The following is a 15,805-nucleotide window of genomic DNA, read 5'->3' on the forward strand; positions in this document are numbered from 1 at the left end:
TATATTTATTCCTTTCTGCTCTTCTAAAATATAATATAATCTGTAGTATATGAAATGTATCGACTGACCATGGTTATATGGGGAAATTTGGACTTATAAGTTTGTCACTTTTGGTTTTTGGTCTCATATCTTTATCATTTTTTATTTACGTCTGATATCTTTCTATTATTTTTTAACATTTGGTCTTCTTTTACTCAATTTCCACTGGTTGTTGAGCGACATTTTTTTGATGATATGTAAACTTTGAATTGGAGATCATCACATCACATAATCCATGCAATTCGGCTTTAAAAAATCTCCAATTTTATTAGATAAAAGAAGTTATTTTACAAAAAATATGGATTCGAGCTGCTTGTGATTTTCATACAAGAGATTATCTAATAATCCAAATAAAAAAAATGAAAATCAATCATAATTTAACTAGTAAAAACTTCAAATTTCGATTTTCTTTTTCCGTCTCTTTCTTGTAAGCTTCGAGTACAGCCGATTGACTACGACACATTGTTGGATCTTCTCATGCAAAAAAATCACACTCACCACTCCGCCATATAGAGTACTATGTGGTGAAAATTGTTTGGTGAAACATGTTACTAGAAGATTATAAAAATCAAAACACAATAAAGATGTAAAATCAAAGAATTGAAAAACAAGACACTCACACTTTAATTTTGGTAGCCATGAAACCTTCGACCTAAATTATCTTCTCCAAGAAAATCCTCAATTGTGCTCTTTTTCCACATTTACAGAACAATATTCTTCCTTCAAAAATAGATGACGTCGTAATATCGTGTAAAATAACTTTTCTTCTTAGAAATTTAAGGATTTGTTGAAAGAAAATTAAAGCTTTGCTTGATTTAAATAAAAGATGATGCTGATAGATATAGGAGGAAATATGTGATGTTCATGTTAAATTCCAATTTATGTGTGATGTGATAAAACTAACTATTTCAAGTTTATCAATTTGAAGAAAATTGGGTTAAAAAAACCAAATGTCTAAATAATGGAAAGGAAACATACATATATCAAATATGACAAAGATAACATACTAAAATCTAAATGTGACAAATTTATAGGACTAATTTATAAATTTTCCTGATTATATAATTATTATATAAATACAAAAGATCATATCATCCTTAATCTAAAATAATTTAAAAATTATTAAAAATATCTTGAATTTGAATAATAATAATAATTGTTCTAAATATTTATCAAAATCTTATAAAAATAATCTCTAAAAGTTATTTATTTTAATACAATATTTAATCTTTTTATATACAATTCTTTCAAATAAAAAGATTACATATAAAATAAAAAACTTGTAAATGCACAAACAAAGTGAAAACAGATGAATGTTACTTAAAATGATGGTATATAAACAGTTTCACATTCTAAAATTCAATCTTTGAATCCTGGACTCGTATAATAATAATCACACCAAAGAGCTATCATTAGTGAATCATGGCTAAGAACAATATCCTCAGCTTAATAGATTGATGAGATCAGAAAGCCATGATTTTGACACTAAACAAGCACACCAACCATTTGCAAACTATGCTATAACGTCGATCTTTTCCCTGTATGCATAACCGCCAAGTATCTGCCGGAGATACTCCAGCTGCTCATACTCGCCTTGAAGTTCTTCCCACTGCAGGAATGCAACAGAGAGAAAAGCATTGGATTAGGAAATTCGTCGTGTGAAAAGTAAATTTGTTCAATCACTCCTTTATCCATACAAGTGCAAAAAAACATTATTGATCAGTTTGTTCAGGTGCAAAATGTTTACTTCTACAAAATTAATAGCAGCATATGATTAGTCCGCAAGGTTATCACCACCTAATCGGGTATCTAAGCCTTGTTATGACAGAAACATGAGATCATAAGCGTAAATTCCAGGTCGACAACAGATGCATTAGATTTGACACACAAAAATGACAAAATAATGGAAAACATGAAATTACTTCTTGATGAGGCACAGAGATAAGCTTCCACCCAGCTGCAGTAACAATGCGTTGTTTTAACATTGTATGTCCTAGAGGGATCCCTGAAAGGAAGAAGCATAATAATTATCATAGTATCGGAGAAGCACATACGATAAATCATCCAAATTGTTTACACTAATATACTTCCGTATACACACCAGAATTTCTTGAGAAATGAGTTGGCCCATCAATTTCCAGAGCAACTTTCTTATCAACCAAGGCTGCATCCAAAGTGTAGCCATTCACTTCATATTCTTTGATCCAATCTAGGCCTGTACTAACAAGAAGACGGGCCACCTCCTTTTGAAATGAAGAGGTCACCTTCTCATTAAACCTCTTTGTTTTTCCAGCGCGATGGAGTTTCTCCTCAACCTCCTCTGGAAGAGATAACTGAGGATACTCCAGTTTTAAGCACTGATTCACCAGACGAACCTGAGAAGCAAACACGATATCTTCTCGAAGCTGCTCAGAAATTTGTTTCTCCTCAAAATGGCTCATAGCTCTCCAGATATGGGAAAAGAAAACACGGTTCATTTGTCCAAGAACTGCATATGACCAAGACATATTACCTAGCTGATCTCTAAGAAATGTAAGTGTTTCAGGCACTGCAAATTCGTCAGATACGACATTATCAATGCTACGTGCTCTATCTTCATCAAAATAAGATGTTTCATGCACCAAGCTGCACTTAAGCTGTTTGACATCCTTAAACACATCATCAAGAGAGTCCAGTAAAGGGTCTGCAGCTTCACTGAGAGAAGAAAAAGCCCACAATACTTGAGCAATTTCTTGCGGCTTGAAAGTGTGGATGATATGTGAGGCTCTACTTGATAATTCTGGAAAGAGTTTCGGTGCAGAATGCTGCATAGAAGCAAAAGCCCCTGCTAGGTTCGCTATATTTTGCGAATTAAATTCAGCAACCTTAGTCAATGCCACCTCTGCGACCCTGTCCATTTCAGACAAATAAAGAAGCTCGCCTCCAATCTTGGACAAGGCATACGCTATATTCGAAATTCCCTGCGCCGAGCAGTCTGGCAAGGCAGCCATTGCCATCCCAACAAGCATACACATCTCCTTTTGCCGAGCAAATGCCAATCTACGAGTCCTCATCATTGAAACTTTCTCCATATTTTTGGCTATCCTATGCAACGCTGTGGCAATATTCAATGGCGAAAGAGGTGAAGGGCTGAGCCCTTTCGCAACGGCTGCGATGACTTCAGCCGTAGCCTCCAAAACTTCCGCAGCAGTCTGCGCCTCCACGATGACTTTATTCAAGTTAATTTCTTTCCTACGGTCAGAAGGCCCTGAAAATTGAGACAGCCTTTGAACAAATGTCTCCATGTTTTTTGCCTTTCTTTCTTCAAACATTCCATCAGAAATTTTACTCACCGTTCTCCTAAGGTGGCTAGCTTTATCCAAAGAATCCACATCAAAATCTGTATCATCGATACCAAAATCAAGATCCTCTTGCTCGTCACTCACTAGGTTTACGCTGTCATTCTTGGGTTGGTTTATCTTCTTCTTTTTCTTTTTCTTTTTCTTCTTTTCACCGGTAACCATACTCTCCATCTTCGCAGTCAATCCTCTGGATTCAATAGATTTCAAAGCAATCTTCCTAGCTCTCACACACCAGTCCATTTGAGCATTTTCTTGCAAAGAGCTAGACTTAGGCTGACTTTTCCTCTTCTTAGGTGGCAAATACGCATATGGGTCTACCTCCCCAAGAAACTCCGCCTTCCAATCCACATCACTAGAAGTACTAAATCCCTTTCCATTTTCCATGCTATTACCGCCATCATCATCATCAGTGATATCCAAAGCATGAATAGCTACAGAAGTGCCATTTCTGGGATTTGTTTTCGCAGGATTTATACAGCAACACTTTTGGAAAAAGGAGCCCAGATGAATTCCAGTAGGAAGTGCAGTTCTAAAGGCGATTGTTTTTGTAGATGCCAAATGAGAAGCGGTGACATACCTCAATAAAGATGACGCTTCCATGGATTTTGAGCTATAAATTCAGGGTAAAGTGGAAGCAAGAAGATTCGGCCTCACCATAAATCACTTGTCTAAAATTATTCTCTCTCCGCCGCGGCCACTAGTGCACCACCCCGCCGTTCCTAGCGAAATTACCTCTGGAGTTGGCTAACTGGATAAGACATACTCAATTTTTATTATTGGCCGTAAAAGAATCTGCAAAACCCAACCTCTAACTCAAAATTTGTTTTCATTTTATGAAATTAATTTCACCAATTAAAAATTAGGAGAAAAATTCACCAATGAAATGTGTTTTTTGTGTTTTTACAGTGCTGAGGATTGTAATTTGTAAATTTTGTGGTGTTTATGTTATAATGAATAAATTTGGTGATCGCTTATCTGAAAAAGGAGAAGATAATATGATTGGCAAATGTGTTTTTATTGTTTGTTAGAGAAGTCTTATATTTTGCATATAGTTAAAACCATGCATCTTATTTGCGCCGGTTTGTTGGAGATTTATCATGGTTTATTTGATGTGCTTGATTGCTCTTCAATTTTTGTTGCTTTTAGGAGTTTATTTTTGGTTTGATTTCAGTATAATATATAGTGGTTATTCAGCAATCTTGATTTTGATGATAACAAAACTTGTTATTGTGTTGTCAATATATTTTATTAAGTGTGTAGTTGTAGATGTTAATTTGAAAGTGATAAGCTGTTGAAAATATAATTTCAGCACAACTTAGTTTTTTGCGAGTTAAATTTTTTTGATAATATCTTATAACTCGATTATTCAAATGACCAGTAACCAAAATAGCTGAACAAAAAGCTCAAATTGATACAACTCGTAGTTCAGACCAGCTCGATAGATTCCAAATGTTATCTAGAAAAGCTGGTGGTCGCAAGATCAAGCATGTAATTGAAGTTGCAACCAGCTTGACATAACCAATTTTGGAATTTTGGTCATATAACTCATATCGAATATCGAAATAAAGCGATTCAATAAGAGCTACAAAGCTAACAAAATGATTTTAAAATCATATTTTAAGTCGAAGCCCACATTAGAGCTTAAGATGATGAAAAATCGTGATAAAATTACTGGTTCTGCACCGAATGAAGAACAATATTCAACTTGAATATGATCTAGTATTTTGAGCATATATCTCTAATAAAAACTCGATATTGAGTGATGATTGATTGTGTGAAACATTAAAAGAAAGAGATACAACTTTCATGCTTATCATTTTATTTAAAAATCGACGAATCAAGAGTTATAATCAATAGAAACAACCAGCCATACTTGGATCAACTGGGCGATCGTCCAAACTTGGACCAGCTCGAGTCAAACCAGATCGATAAATAGTAAAACTAACTCAATCTCAAAAAATGCCTAGCAATTTGAATATGACAGTTTAAATGTTAGAAATCGTATATAAACTTAAATCTAACTTAACCTCAAAAACTAGCTTCAAGAAAAAAATTATCCAAATTCATATATATAACTCTAAAATTTTTTATCCATATACAACTAACAAACGTAACGTTGCTCTCACCCCACCAGGGACAGGATTTCCCAAAAAGTCAACGCCGTGCAGTAGATTATGCCATCAAATTTGACCTTTGACTTTTAAGTTCTCACACGGTCTCAATTCTCAACCATGTTCTGCCTTTGACTTTTATCAATTTCTTCCAATATATTATTATTATTATTATGTAAAATATGAACGATTTGATTTTCTCTGGTCGCTAGAGATTATAAATTTAGATGCTTTCTATTTTTAGTGCCCACTTCAATTTGCCGCAGCATCTTTAATTAATAAAAATAGATAGAATCCAATCCGATCACTATGAATAGTTTAATCTCCTACATCATTCTCTTAATCTTGATTCACGGTAATCATTACATGGTCAGCACAGAAGGAGCTGAAGAATTACCAGCTTCGGTGGTGGACCTGGCCGGAAACAAACTCCGCGAAGGCATCCTCTACTACATCCTGCCGCTCATCCGAGGAAGAGGCGGCGGCGTCACTCTATCCAGCACTCGAAACAAGACCTGCCCGCTCTCCGTCGTCCAGGCGCCGTTCGAACTCCAGAACGGGCTCCCACTGACCTTCAGCCCCGTCAAATCCGAAAAGGGAGGCTTCATCCGCGAATCTACGGACTTAAACATCAAGTTCTCTGCTGCATCCATATGCGTACAATCGACTGTGTGGAAGCTGGATCAGTACGACGAATCATCCAAGCAATATTTCATCACCACCGGCGGAGTTGAAGGGAACCCGGGGCCGGGAACGACCAGCAACTGGTTCAAGATCGAGAAGTATCAGAGTGATTACAAGCTTGTGTTCTGCCCCACGGTGTGCAATTTCTGTAAAGTGATATGCAGAGATGTGGGGATTTTCTTTGAAGATGGGAAGAGGCGTTTGGCTCTGAGCGACGTCCCTTTTGTTGTCATGTTCAAGAAAGTTTAATCCCGTCAATTCGATCCTAATCGTGTTTGCCCCGATTGAATACAAGTGAAGTCACAATGAATAAATTAGATATGGAGCTTCCTAGGTGTGATAATATTTACAGTGGTAAGTAAGCTTCAAAGTGTGGGTGTGGGTATGTATTTTTCCATTCTGATGTAATAAATAATAAAAGACATTGCGTCCGAAAAGTTTTAAGGAACCTTTAATCCTTGTTAATATTACATTGTTATATTTTGAGAATTATGAGGCTTATGTTACATTATTATATTCTCCAAAATATTTACAGTGGTTAGCTCCAATAATAACAACGTCTCCAAGATCCTGGCAAACTAAATTTGAATAAAGAATTATATAGTGCTAGAAGAAGAGAAAATAATACAGAAGAATGGAAGTGATGTGTTATTGGTCAATTTTATACGGATAAATCTCTAAATTTCACAGCAATGAAGAACACGTTGGCTTCAATATGGAGACCTGTTAAAGGAGTACGTATACAGAGCTTGGGGATCTATCTGATCTATATATTTTTCAGTTCTATCATGCAAAGAGTACTCCAAGATGGCCCAGTGGACTTTCGAGCAATACTTATTGGTCATGGCTCAGATAGAATTTGGCATGAATCCCCAACAGGTCCCATTATTCCTACTACAGTTCTGGGTGCATGTTTATGACCTTCCCAGTGGATTCCAGTCTGAAAAGATATTGGAAATTTCATTGGTTGTTTTGTGGAGGCTCATCCCAACAATTTTGGTGGAGGTTGGCGAAAATATATGCGGATTCCTGTGTCTATCCATGTCCGTAAATTGCTTACAAGGAGAATGAAAATAAAAAAAAGGTGGGAGAAACTTGGAACTGGGCGAACTTAAGATATGAAAGACCACCATCTTTTTGTTTCTTCTGTTGGTATAATTGGTCTCACACAGACAAGTTTCGTTGATTATCCGGACAAATCAGTGGAGATATATGGTATTCTTTTGACTTGGGAAATCAAGGGACAGAAATGGGTGAACCAAATAGCTATGAGAAAATAGTCGAAGCAAGAGTTTGACTCTTTTGCCTTAAAACGATATTGCCCCGCCCCGATGCTCACGGTTGTTGGCAATTCGTTTCCCAAGATACAACGACTACGACTTTAAAATAGTAGCACTACAAATTTTAAAACCACACGAACTTGAAATGTTTTGAACGCTATCAATATGGTATGCAAACTTTCTAATTTCGAATTCTAAGCGTTAAACTTAAAAATCCAGTTCCAAGAGTTTAAATCTTGCAAAATTTGGATTTAAGCGCAATTACTTAAAAAACTCAAACTAGAAGACAACTCTCGAATTTAATTACAAAGTTCGAATTTAAGCGTGTAAACTTAGAAAATTCAAACTCAAGATTTTATATCTTGAAAATTTGAACTTTAAGCGCTAATGATTAAAAATTCGCATATATAACTAAACTTAGAGAGAAAAGAGAAGAAAAAGAAAAGGTGCAATGAATGCAAATGAGAGGAGTTCTATTTATAATAGATCAAAAGACTTCATGGATCACTTCATAACATCACTTCATAATTGAATCAAAATCATCTTGATCACTCGGCCAAGACCAAAGAGGCGCCACATTCACGAAATCACACGGCCATTTCCAAGTATGTCGCCGACCGATCAAGATGACTCAATGGAGGACTTTTGGGGATATTAACTCATAATTACAATCTTATCCAACAGAGTGGGAGGATCGGGGAAGCAAAGCGGTATGGGCCGTCTCTTCTAGTACTAATAATTAGAGTGAGTATTTGACTCAACTCAAATCAAATTCAACTTTAAAAAATCGAATTATCATAAACTAAATCGAATACATATAATTTTACTACAAAGTAGATTATTCAAACCAACAAAATCTGTTATTTGGATTGAAATCTGAATTAATTGAATTTATATAATTTTTTAAAAAATATAAAGTTTTAATTTAAAACTATTATATAAAAACTGAATTAAATAAATTTAAATTTTATTTATTAAAATATATATATTTACCAATCTAGTAACTTTAAAAAAATTTATTATTATTATTATTTTATAAAAATACAGTTTGTCAGTCAACCAAAATTTTATATTTAAAACCTAAATTAAACCGAACTAACCGATATTTTTAAAACTAAAACTGAAATTTGAATAAACAAAAATCGATTTTTCAAATTAATTCAGTTCGATGAGTTATTTCGGTTGAAATCGATATTTTGCTAAACTATATACTTGTAACGCTCCGAAAATTTAAAAATCCACGCGAACCACATGCACGCAAGTTATTAAATTCCTTGTGTATTTCAATTAATCATTTTAATTGCATTAATTACTTATGATGTATATATTTACATGTTTAAAATATACTTTTCTACATTGTTGCATTAAAAATATATTTTTAAAGGTTATTCTAGTTGCGATCGAGGAACGGAGATCGATGGCTGAAAAATAGAAAATGTTTTTATTAAATAATTGTTTTCAATATTTAAAATATGATTTATGCTTTTTCATATTTTTGAAAATAAGGGGGTTTTGAGGTTTTTTTATACGTCGGGACATAAATTTTATCGGTGTTGGTTTTTCAACAAAAAATACGAACGTAATAGCAACCCGACTAATAAATTCACAAATTTATTTAAACAAAACTATTTTAATATTTTAATTAAGTACTAATGGGCCTAATTTGTATGCTTATTAGGCCTAAGCCTTGTTAGATGATTATTTATGTATTTAAAGTGTTAAACCCTACCCTAAGGCCTAAACCCTCATAGTTCACGCCACACACCCTCACAAATCTCTCCATCAGCTTACACGACACACACACATCATAGTTTGAGGAAAAAAAATTCGAGAGTTGCTAAGAGAACACAAGCCTAGACCCTCCTTGTCGCCGTTCTTCGTCGTCAACGTATAATCGTGCGTTTGAAACGCAAAGACACGCCATACATCACTTTTTCTCGTCTATCACATCGTATTATTGATTTAAAACACGTTTGTATGAAGAGATGAAGTTCTTATTAATATTTTCGTAATATTGCCTACACATGTGATAAACTCATGAATTTATGTCCCAAATCATGTTATGTTATTTCACAAAGGGGCTGGCATGATTAGGACTTGTTCAAGCAATGTTTTTACATGATTTCAGGTCCTAGAACACACACCATACACACGGCTATCACAAAGGAAACAAGCTGGTTCGTTTTTTCTGTTTTTTTATCTTGAGGGTTCGGTTTTGGGGTGTAGGTGGGCATGGCTTGGCACGGCTGGGACCAGGGCTAGCCAAGGTCATGTGCGAGTCAGGGAGGGAGTCCTAGCCATGCTAGGACTCGAGTACAGAAGGACTCCCACCCGAGAAGGGATTGCTGCGCGTCCTTAAGTGCAGCAGCACGCATGGATTGAGGGGCTCGGTCTGGGGTCACGGGCTGGGCTTGAGGGCGTCCTTAGGGTCCTAGGTGAGTGCACATGAGACTGGTTCAAGGGACGGGGTGTTGGCTAGGTCCTAAGCACGAAGTTAAGGAGTCCTTGTCAAAGTGAAACTCTCGGCCGCAGCTTGCACTTGGGAGTGTAGCTTCGGGTTCAAGTTGGGGGTCAAGTCCTTTGGTTCTTAGGGTCAAGTAGGGTCCATATAAAGGTTAGGAAGAGGCTGGCTCGGGGTGGCTCGGGCTTGGCTCGATGGAATTTCAAGATGGCCCAAGGGTGATCATGTAGGTTCGAATTAGGGTTTTCTTTGAGAAAAATAATTGAAACATGGCTCACGGTGCTCGAGTCATGGTTCACGGGGGTCAAATACTTATTAAAATGCTAATTTTTGAATTTAGGAATTTTATTTAAAAGTTTGAAATTATTCGGGATTAAAACGTCTTAAAAACGAATAACTAAAGATTAATTAAAAAGTCTATGATTTAAGCTAAATAAAATTATGGAAAAGTTAACTTATACTTAAATAATTATTTGGGACACATTATAGTCAAGGAAATTAAGAAAAATTCAAAAACGTAAAATTTTACGTCTAGGGGTAAAACGATCATTTTTACACCTGGAAATTAGTAAACGTTATGGTAGTGCTCTGATTGATATTCTATATGCTGTTATGATTATTTTGAATGTTTAAGGATTTTTACATGTTAAAATGTTCATGTTAAAGGTTTATGGAATTTTATGATTCATTTATGGAATTTATGTTGAACGATAAAGCAAAAAGATATGTTGCATGCTTGTTTTTAAAGGAAAAAAGATATTAAATGCATGATTTTTTATAAAGTGATGAAAATGTAAAACGTTGAAAGAAGTGAAGTAATTATGACTATTGAGGATATGAGGATAAGAATGAGGATATAGTGAGGGAAAAGGCTCAGAGGGAGCCCATTTATGGGAGAAGGTCCCAGAGAGAGCCTGACGATCTTATTTCCATTCGATGAGGATAGGCCAAGACCCAGTTGACCGGTGAGAGTGTTGCTGGTGTCCCCGCCGCCCAGTACTGTGGTTTCATGTAGATGGATTCATCGACTTTTTGAGGATGAGGAAAGTCACAATTAACGATCTGAATTCAATAAAAAGGAAAAATGTTATGATCATGATAAAAGAAATTATGTTATGAAATGAGGAAAAAGGAAAGGTTGAGGTTTATATTATGCATGTCATGAAAATGTTATTTTTATTTTAAAGTATTTTCAATGTTGCTTGTGGTTTTATACTTATTATTTGTTATCAAAGTGATGGTGTGTTGAGTCTTTAGACTCACTAGGTGTGATGGATGCATGTAATGATGATATTATTAATGGAGGTCTTGATGATTGACCTTGCTGGACTGTCGGTGCACATAACTCCGAGGACTAGCACTTCTACTTTTCCGCACTTTTGATTTATGTTACGATTTACGTTAAAAAATTTAAGACTATTTATTTATGTTTTTTGACTGATTTTTGAGAAGATGATACTTTTAGTAATATTTGAAATGGTTATTTTTAGGTTTGGTAAAACGTTTAATGATTTCCTGTTTTGACGATTTTCTTTGACTTTTCAAATATCAGTTGGTTGTTTTATTTTAAAATGGTGCAAAATATTTTATATATTTATTTAAGTAGTTCGGCAGATTTTAATTAGGAGAAAAAAAATTTCTAATACTTTTAAGAAAAAAGATTAGCAGACGTTTCGATGCTATAATTAATGTATGTAATTTTGGTTAGAAATAACTTAATAATTTGTATTTCTTCATTTCTTATTAGTTGTCTAACTAGAAATAATTATTTTACAAATATCATAACTATTAAATTTTTTGTTATTCTAAATTGAAAAATAACAATATAAACTCAATAATAATTGCAACGTCAATAATTCTCAAATATTCAATTAATTGATCATTTTCCCCAAAATTCGCATGAAGAGATTTTATCGTAAAAATCCAAACCCGAAATTCATATATATCATTAGTCAGTATTATCGAATATCCAATAATTGCAACTAGATATTCGATATAATTTTAGAGTTGTCAAGTTTTATCTCAAAGTCCCATAAATTTTATTTTATTTTTTCAACTTCCATTTTTTGAGCCATGTCGAGCACGTAATGTTTCGCCAGATGTTACTATTTGGCGATGTTGACCGTGTGGTGCGTTGCGATGGGCCATATTTTTTGTAGTATGTATGCTAATTATCTCAAAGGAATCCTAAATGAAATATAGTAAAAGTACTGAAATGGCAGAGGAAAAAATCTGAATTAGTTATAAAACATGGAATTAAATATAATTTGTAGGATCGAACGCTTGTAGTTTTATCAAAAGCTATAATTAATGGTAATGATGCAACTTAAATCTTTTAAACCACGTAACAGCCCAAGTACCATGTTTCGATTGCTCTATCCTGTAAGGACATTATTGCCTCCAACAATTTTCCTTCCAATAATTGCACTCATTGCAATCAATGAGAATCGAACACATGACATTGGCTCACATAAACATTTTTTTGGTGTCGCTTGTATTTTCTGATAGCACAGCAGCAATTGAATCCAAAGTAATGAAAAAAATAAAGTTATTCTGTCACAACCACATTTAAAAGTAGGACTAACAAAAACTATTTTTCCTGATGTAACATCACATTTTCTTTATTTATTTAGGATGGCGGGACTTTTTCATCAAAAAGCTATCACGCAAATTTCATTGGCGTGATACGATATATTGTTAATTTTATGTCGCTTGTGTTATTTATTCAAATTTTTTTTTTTTCACGATAAACGGTTAAAAACCCCTAAGCGTGCGTGTGGAGCTGATATCAGTTAATCACGAGAAACTCAAAACGAAACTTAATATTAAATATTCGTGTAGGTCTATCATTCCTTTCTCAATTATTTTCCACACGTGGAAGAAGAATATTGGTGGGTTGCTGTGATTTAAATTTTAATAAAAAGAAATATACATGTTTTACATTGTCCACCGCCTATATTTATATATGTATTTATTGTTGATGTGACACAGATATAATGGATTTAATGAATTATTTCAATATTGTATATTTATGGGTAACTTACATATCAGTACCCCCGAATCTTTAAAACTTTGTTTCAAATACCCAGTTTCCCAAAATACCCCTCAACCTATTTTTAAATAATTGATTTTTTTTTTAAATAATGGCCCATCATACTTCCGTAAAATAAATTATACCTTCTACCATTTTGACCGGAGTACCACCGGGTTATATCAACCGTATTTTACGAACTGCTCCTCACAGACCAACCACGCGATCGCAACAGATGGTTACCGACGCAGATTCCTTCAGCAATACTTGGCACAACTCTAATTTATTTCCTACCTTAGAGTGTACAGTAAAAGATAAAATTTTGAAAATAATACATGAGAGGGGCTAAGAGCAAATATCTCTTTATTCAAACACAAACATTTATTAATACATTGAAACCTCCTGTAGAAGAGGAGGAACTTGTTTAGCTACTAATAATAGCCGAACTCGAAAAACACATACAAAAAACTATTACAATTTATTCTTGAAAGAAATGAGGAAAATGTTCGATGATCTTCACTTCTTCCTTCCTCCTTTATTTATAGAAGGCTTCTTCGGATTTGAAACACGGATTCCAAATCTTGATAAGCCTTTACAGTCTTGCATATGGACCATGTAGTGGTTGAGTGGTCCTCTTAAGATGGTCCCTCCATCTTTCTTGTTTTGTCTTTTTCTAGATCATTAATCTAGAAACAGTCATTTTTGAATTTTTATCTGTCGGCATAAATAGTTTATATGCACCTGGATCAGTTCAGCTTGCATCTCTCTTCCTGTTTCTTCGAGCCTTTTCTGAAATTCTTTGAAATTTTTCAGCTCTTTTCTTGTTTCCTTAATCCTTTTTCTAGAAACTCTGAGGTATGAAAAATACATTTTGTTTCCAGTTTGGTTTAAGTTTTGTGTGATTCACTGGTTCCCGTTTGGTCTTATTTATAGATTTAATTGGGTCCAGTTTCCTGTCTTTTTATTAGATTTCCATTATCTTTAAAGATAAGGAATCCAATGTCTTTTGTCATTTTCCACCTATTATTGGTGGTCCTTGTTCTTTTTCCACCGATTATTGGTGGTCCTTGAATTCCACTCGCATGATTTTTCACACGGTGGTTCTTCTTTTCTTGGTGGGATAATCACATGCCCACTTTCAACTTTGTCGAGGAATCTTTGGCTTTCGGTGTCCTCGAGGAAAACGTGAATGTGGTCCATCCCCACTTGTGCTTGTGTCGGTAAAGTGTTTCCGATCAGATCTCGGTTTGAATCCTTTACCGAATTCAGGTTCCTTCTGGTTTTGGCATTCTGGACAGATGTTTTCAGACCATCTTCCTATATGTGCCATGTTACAGAATTTCCGACGAGTTTCTTTACTTGCCGGCAGCTTGCTATTCCACAAAATATTTCTCTTTTTCTCGAATAAATCTTCTGCAAAACTTGTTGTTTTTCCTGTCATGGTATTTAACAGGAATGATCCGTTCACTGAATGATTGTAAAATTTGAACGGGAACTTGACTTTGTCCATCTCAGTGAGACAGACCCATAGACCCCAAGCTCTTCTGGTAGACATATCATCTTCAGAAATTGAAGCAACCAGGGGTGTTTCTTCTGTCGGAGGGTCCTTAATAAATTTTTGAACATTTGTATCCGGCCTCCTTAACTTGATGAAATGAAAGGCTTCGTGAGAACCTTTCCCTGCTGGTTCTGGTGCTGCACTGAAAAAGTATAGCTCCAAAACATCTCCTCTAGACAAATAATCATTATTCGCCCAGGTTTCATGAACAGCTTCCTGGATCCATTTTGGTAATCCTGAAATTTTCGGAAAGCTTGGTGATGTAGTATAAACTGAGGCAAGAGCCCCGAATTCATACCATGACTTGACTTCCTTTGGATATGAATTTGGTTTCATCCATACCCTGGGATATTTTCCTGAAACATCAACCCTATTGGTAGCTGGGTTAATGCCAATTCTTGTTTTTAATTTCTCCCAATTTTGTTGGTAAACCTGAAATGGAGAAATTGCACCTTCATTTATACCAACCTTAGATTTGCCTTTGTCAGTACGATGCCTAAGGTTGATCTCTCCCTCTTCAATCCCCGAGGTGAAGGGTTGACTTGAGGACTCAAGATAAGGATCAGGAGTCTCAATTTTTGTTTCAGCCGACTCATCTGGAGATGATCCCGACTTAACACTTGTGCCAGGGGTATTTGAATCCCCTGCTCTAGGTATAGAGTCATGTACTCGAAAACTCTCCATTTGGGAAACCAATGGCTTCTCAATGCTTTGGAGGATAGGCCTTTGTGTCACAGACCATAACTGAGTATAAGCCTGTAAACATCCTGTAATTCGATCAGAGACAACTCTCTTATCGGCTTGTTGTAGTCTTCCCGCAACTTCTGCGTTTACGACTAACTTGTTAGACTCGTTTTGAAGCATTTCAAGGTGTTCCCTCAAATGCCTCTGCATCTTGATGATGACATCGATATCACCACTGTCCATCTCTTGTTAGAAAATCTGCAAGAATATTTTCATGAGATTTTATTATCAAAATATCAAAAATATAATTCTGACATAGTGTCCGCCATCTTAATAATCTAGCCTTCTCTGGTTTAGACTCAATTCTATTCCTTAAGAAAGCTTTTACTTGTGTGTTATCAATTTTCAAAGTAAATTTCTTTGCAAGTAAAAATAATGACCATTTTTCAAAAGTCCTTTTTACTGCATAAAATTCATTTTCGTTAATATGTCATCTGATGGCTTCTGCATCTGAGAATAACCCACTGCAATATCTGCATGGTTGTTCTCCATCTGGTGTGAGCTTAGTAAGAACTGCTGCCCACCAATAATCACTGGCATCAGTATATAATACCAG

At 35.1% G+C, this 15,805-nt stretch overlaps 2 protein-coding genes across 2 annotated transcripts; one reads left to right on the forward strand and one right to left on the reverse strand.

Annotated features, from left to right (window-relative positions):
• Positions 1-1,339: 1,339 nt before the first annotated feature.
• LOC142523247 (RAP domain-containing protein, chloroplastic-like) lies at positions 1,340-4,220 on the reverse strand. Its single transcript, XM_075626974.1, has 3 exons — positions 2,141-4,220; positions 1,962-2,044; positions 1,340-1,648 (listed from the first exon to the last, which is right to left on the reverse strand). Exons 1-3 carry the CDS (start codon positions 3,978-3,980, stop codon positions 1,553-1,555), a joined length of 2,019 nt encoding a protein of 672 aa, XP_075483089.1. The 5' UTR covers positions 3,981-4,220; the 3' UTR covers positions 1,340-1,552.
• A 1,454-nt stretch (positions 4,221-5,674) lies between these two features.
• Positions 5,675-6,664, forward strand: LOC142523250 (kunitz trypsin inhibitor 5-like). Its single transcript, XM_075626977.1, has one exon. The coding sequence runs from the start codon at positions 5,801-5,803 to the stop codon at positions 6,422-6,424; it is 624 nt and encodes a 207-aa protein (XP_075483092.1). The 5' UTR covers positions 5,675-5,800; the 3' UTR covers positions 6,425-6,664.
• Positions 6,665-15,805: the final 9,141 nt, after the last annotated feature.

The sequence above is a fragment of the Primulina tabacum genome, chromosome 13 (genome assembly GCF_025594145.1).
Source record: "Primulina tabacum isolate GXHZ01 chromosome 13, ASM2559414v2, whole genome shotgun sequence".
NCBI classification, from domain to species: domain Eukaryota; kingdom Viridiplantae; phylum Streptophyta; class Magnoliopsida; order Lamiales; family Gesneriaceae; genus Primulina; species Primulina tabacum.

Coding starts and splice junctions, on each gene's coding strand:
- LOC142523247 (XM_075626974.1), bottom strand. CDS start 3,980: ATGGAAGCGTCATCTTTATTGAGGTATGTCACCGCTTCTCATTTGGCA. Junction 2,045..2,140: donor TCATTTCTCAAGAAATTCTG/GTGTGTATACGG, acceptor TCTTCCTTTCAG/GGATCCCTCTAGGACATACA. Junction 1,649..1,961: donor TCTCTGTGCCTCATCAAGAA/GTAATTTCATGT, acceptor GCATTCCTGCAG/TGGGAAGAACTTCAAGGCGA.
- LOC142523250 (XM_075626977.1), top strand. CDS start 5,801: ATGAATAGTTTAATCTCCTACATCATTCTCTTAATCTTGATTCACGGT.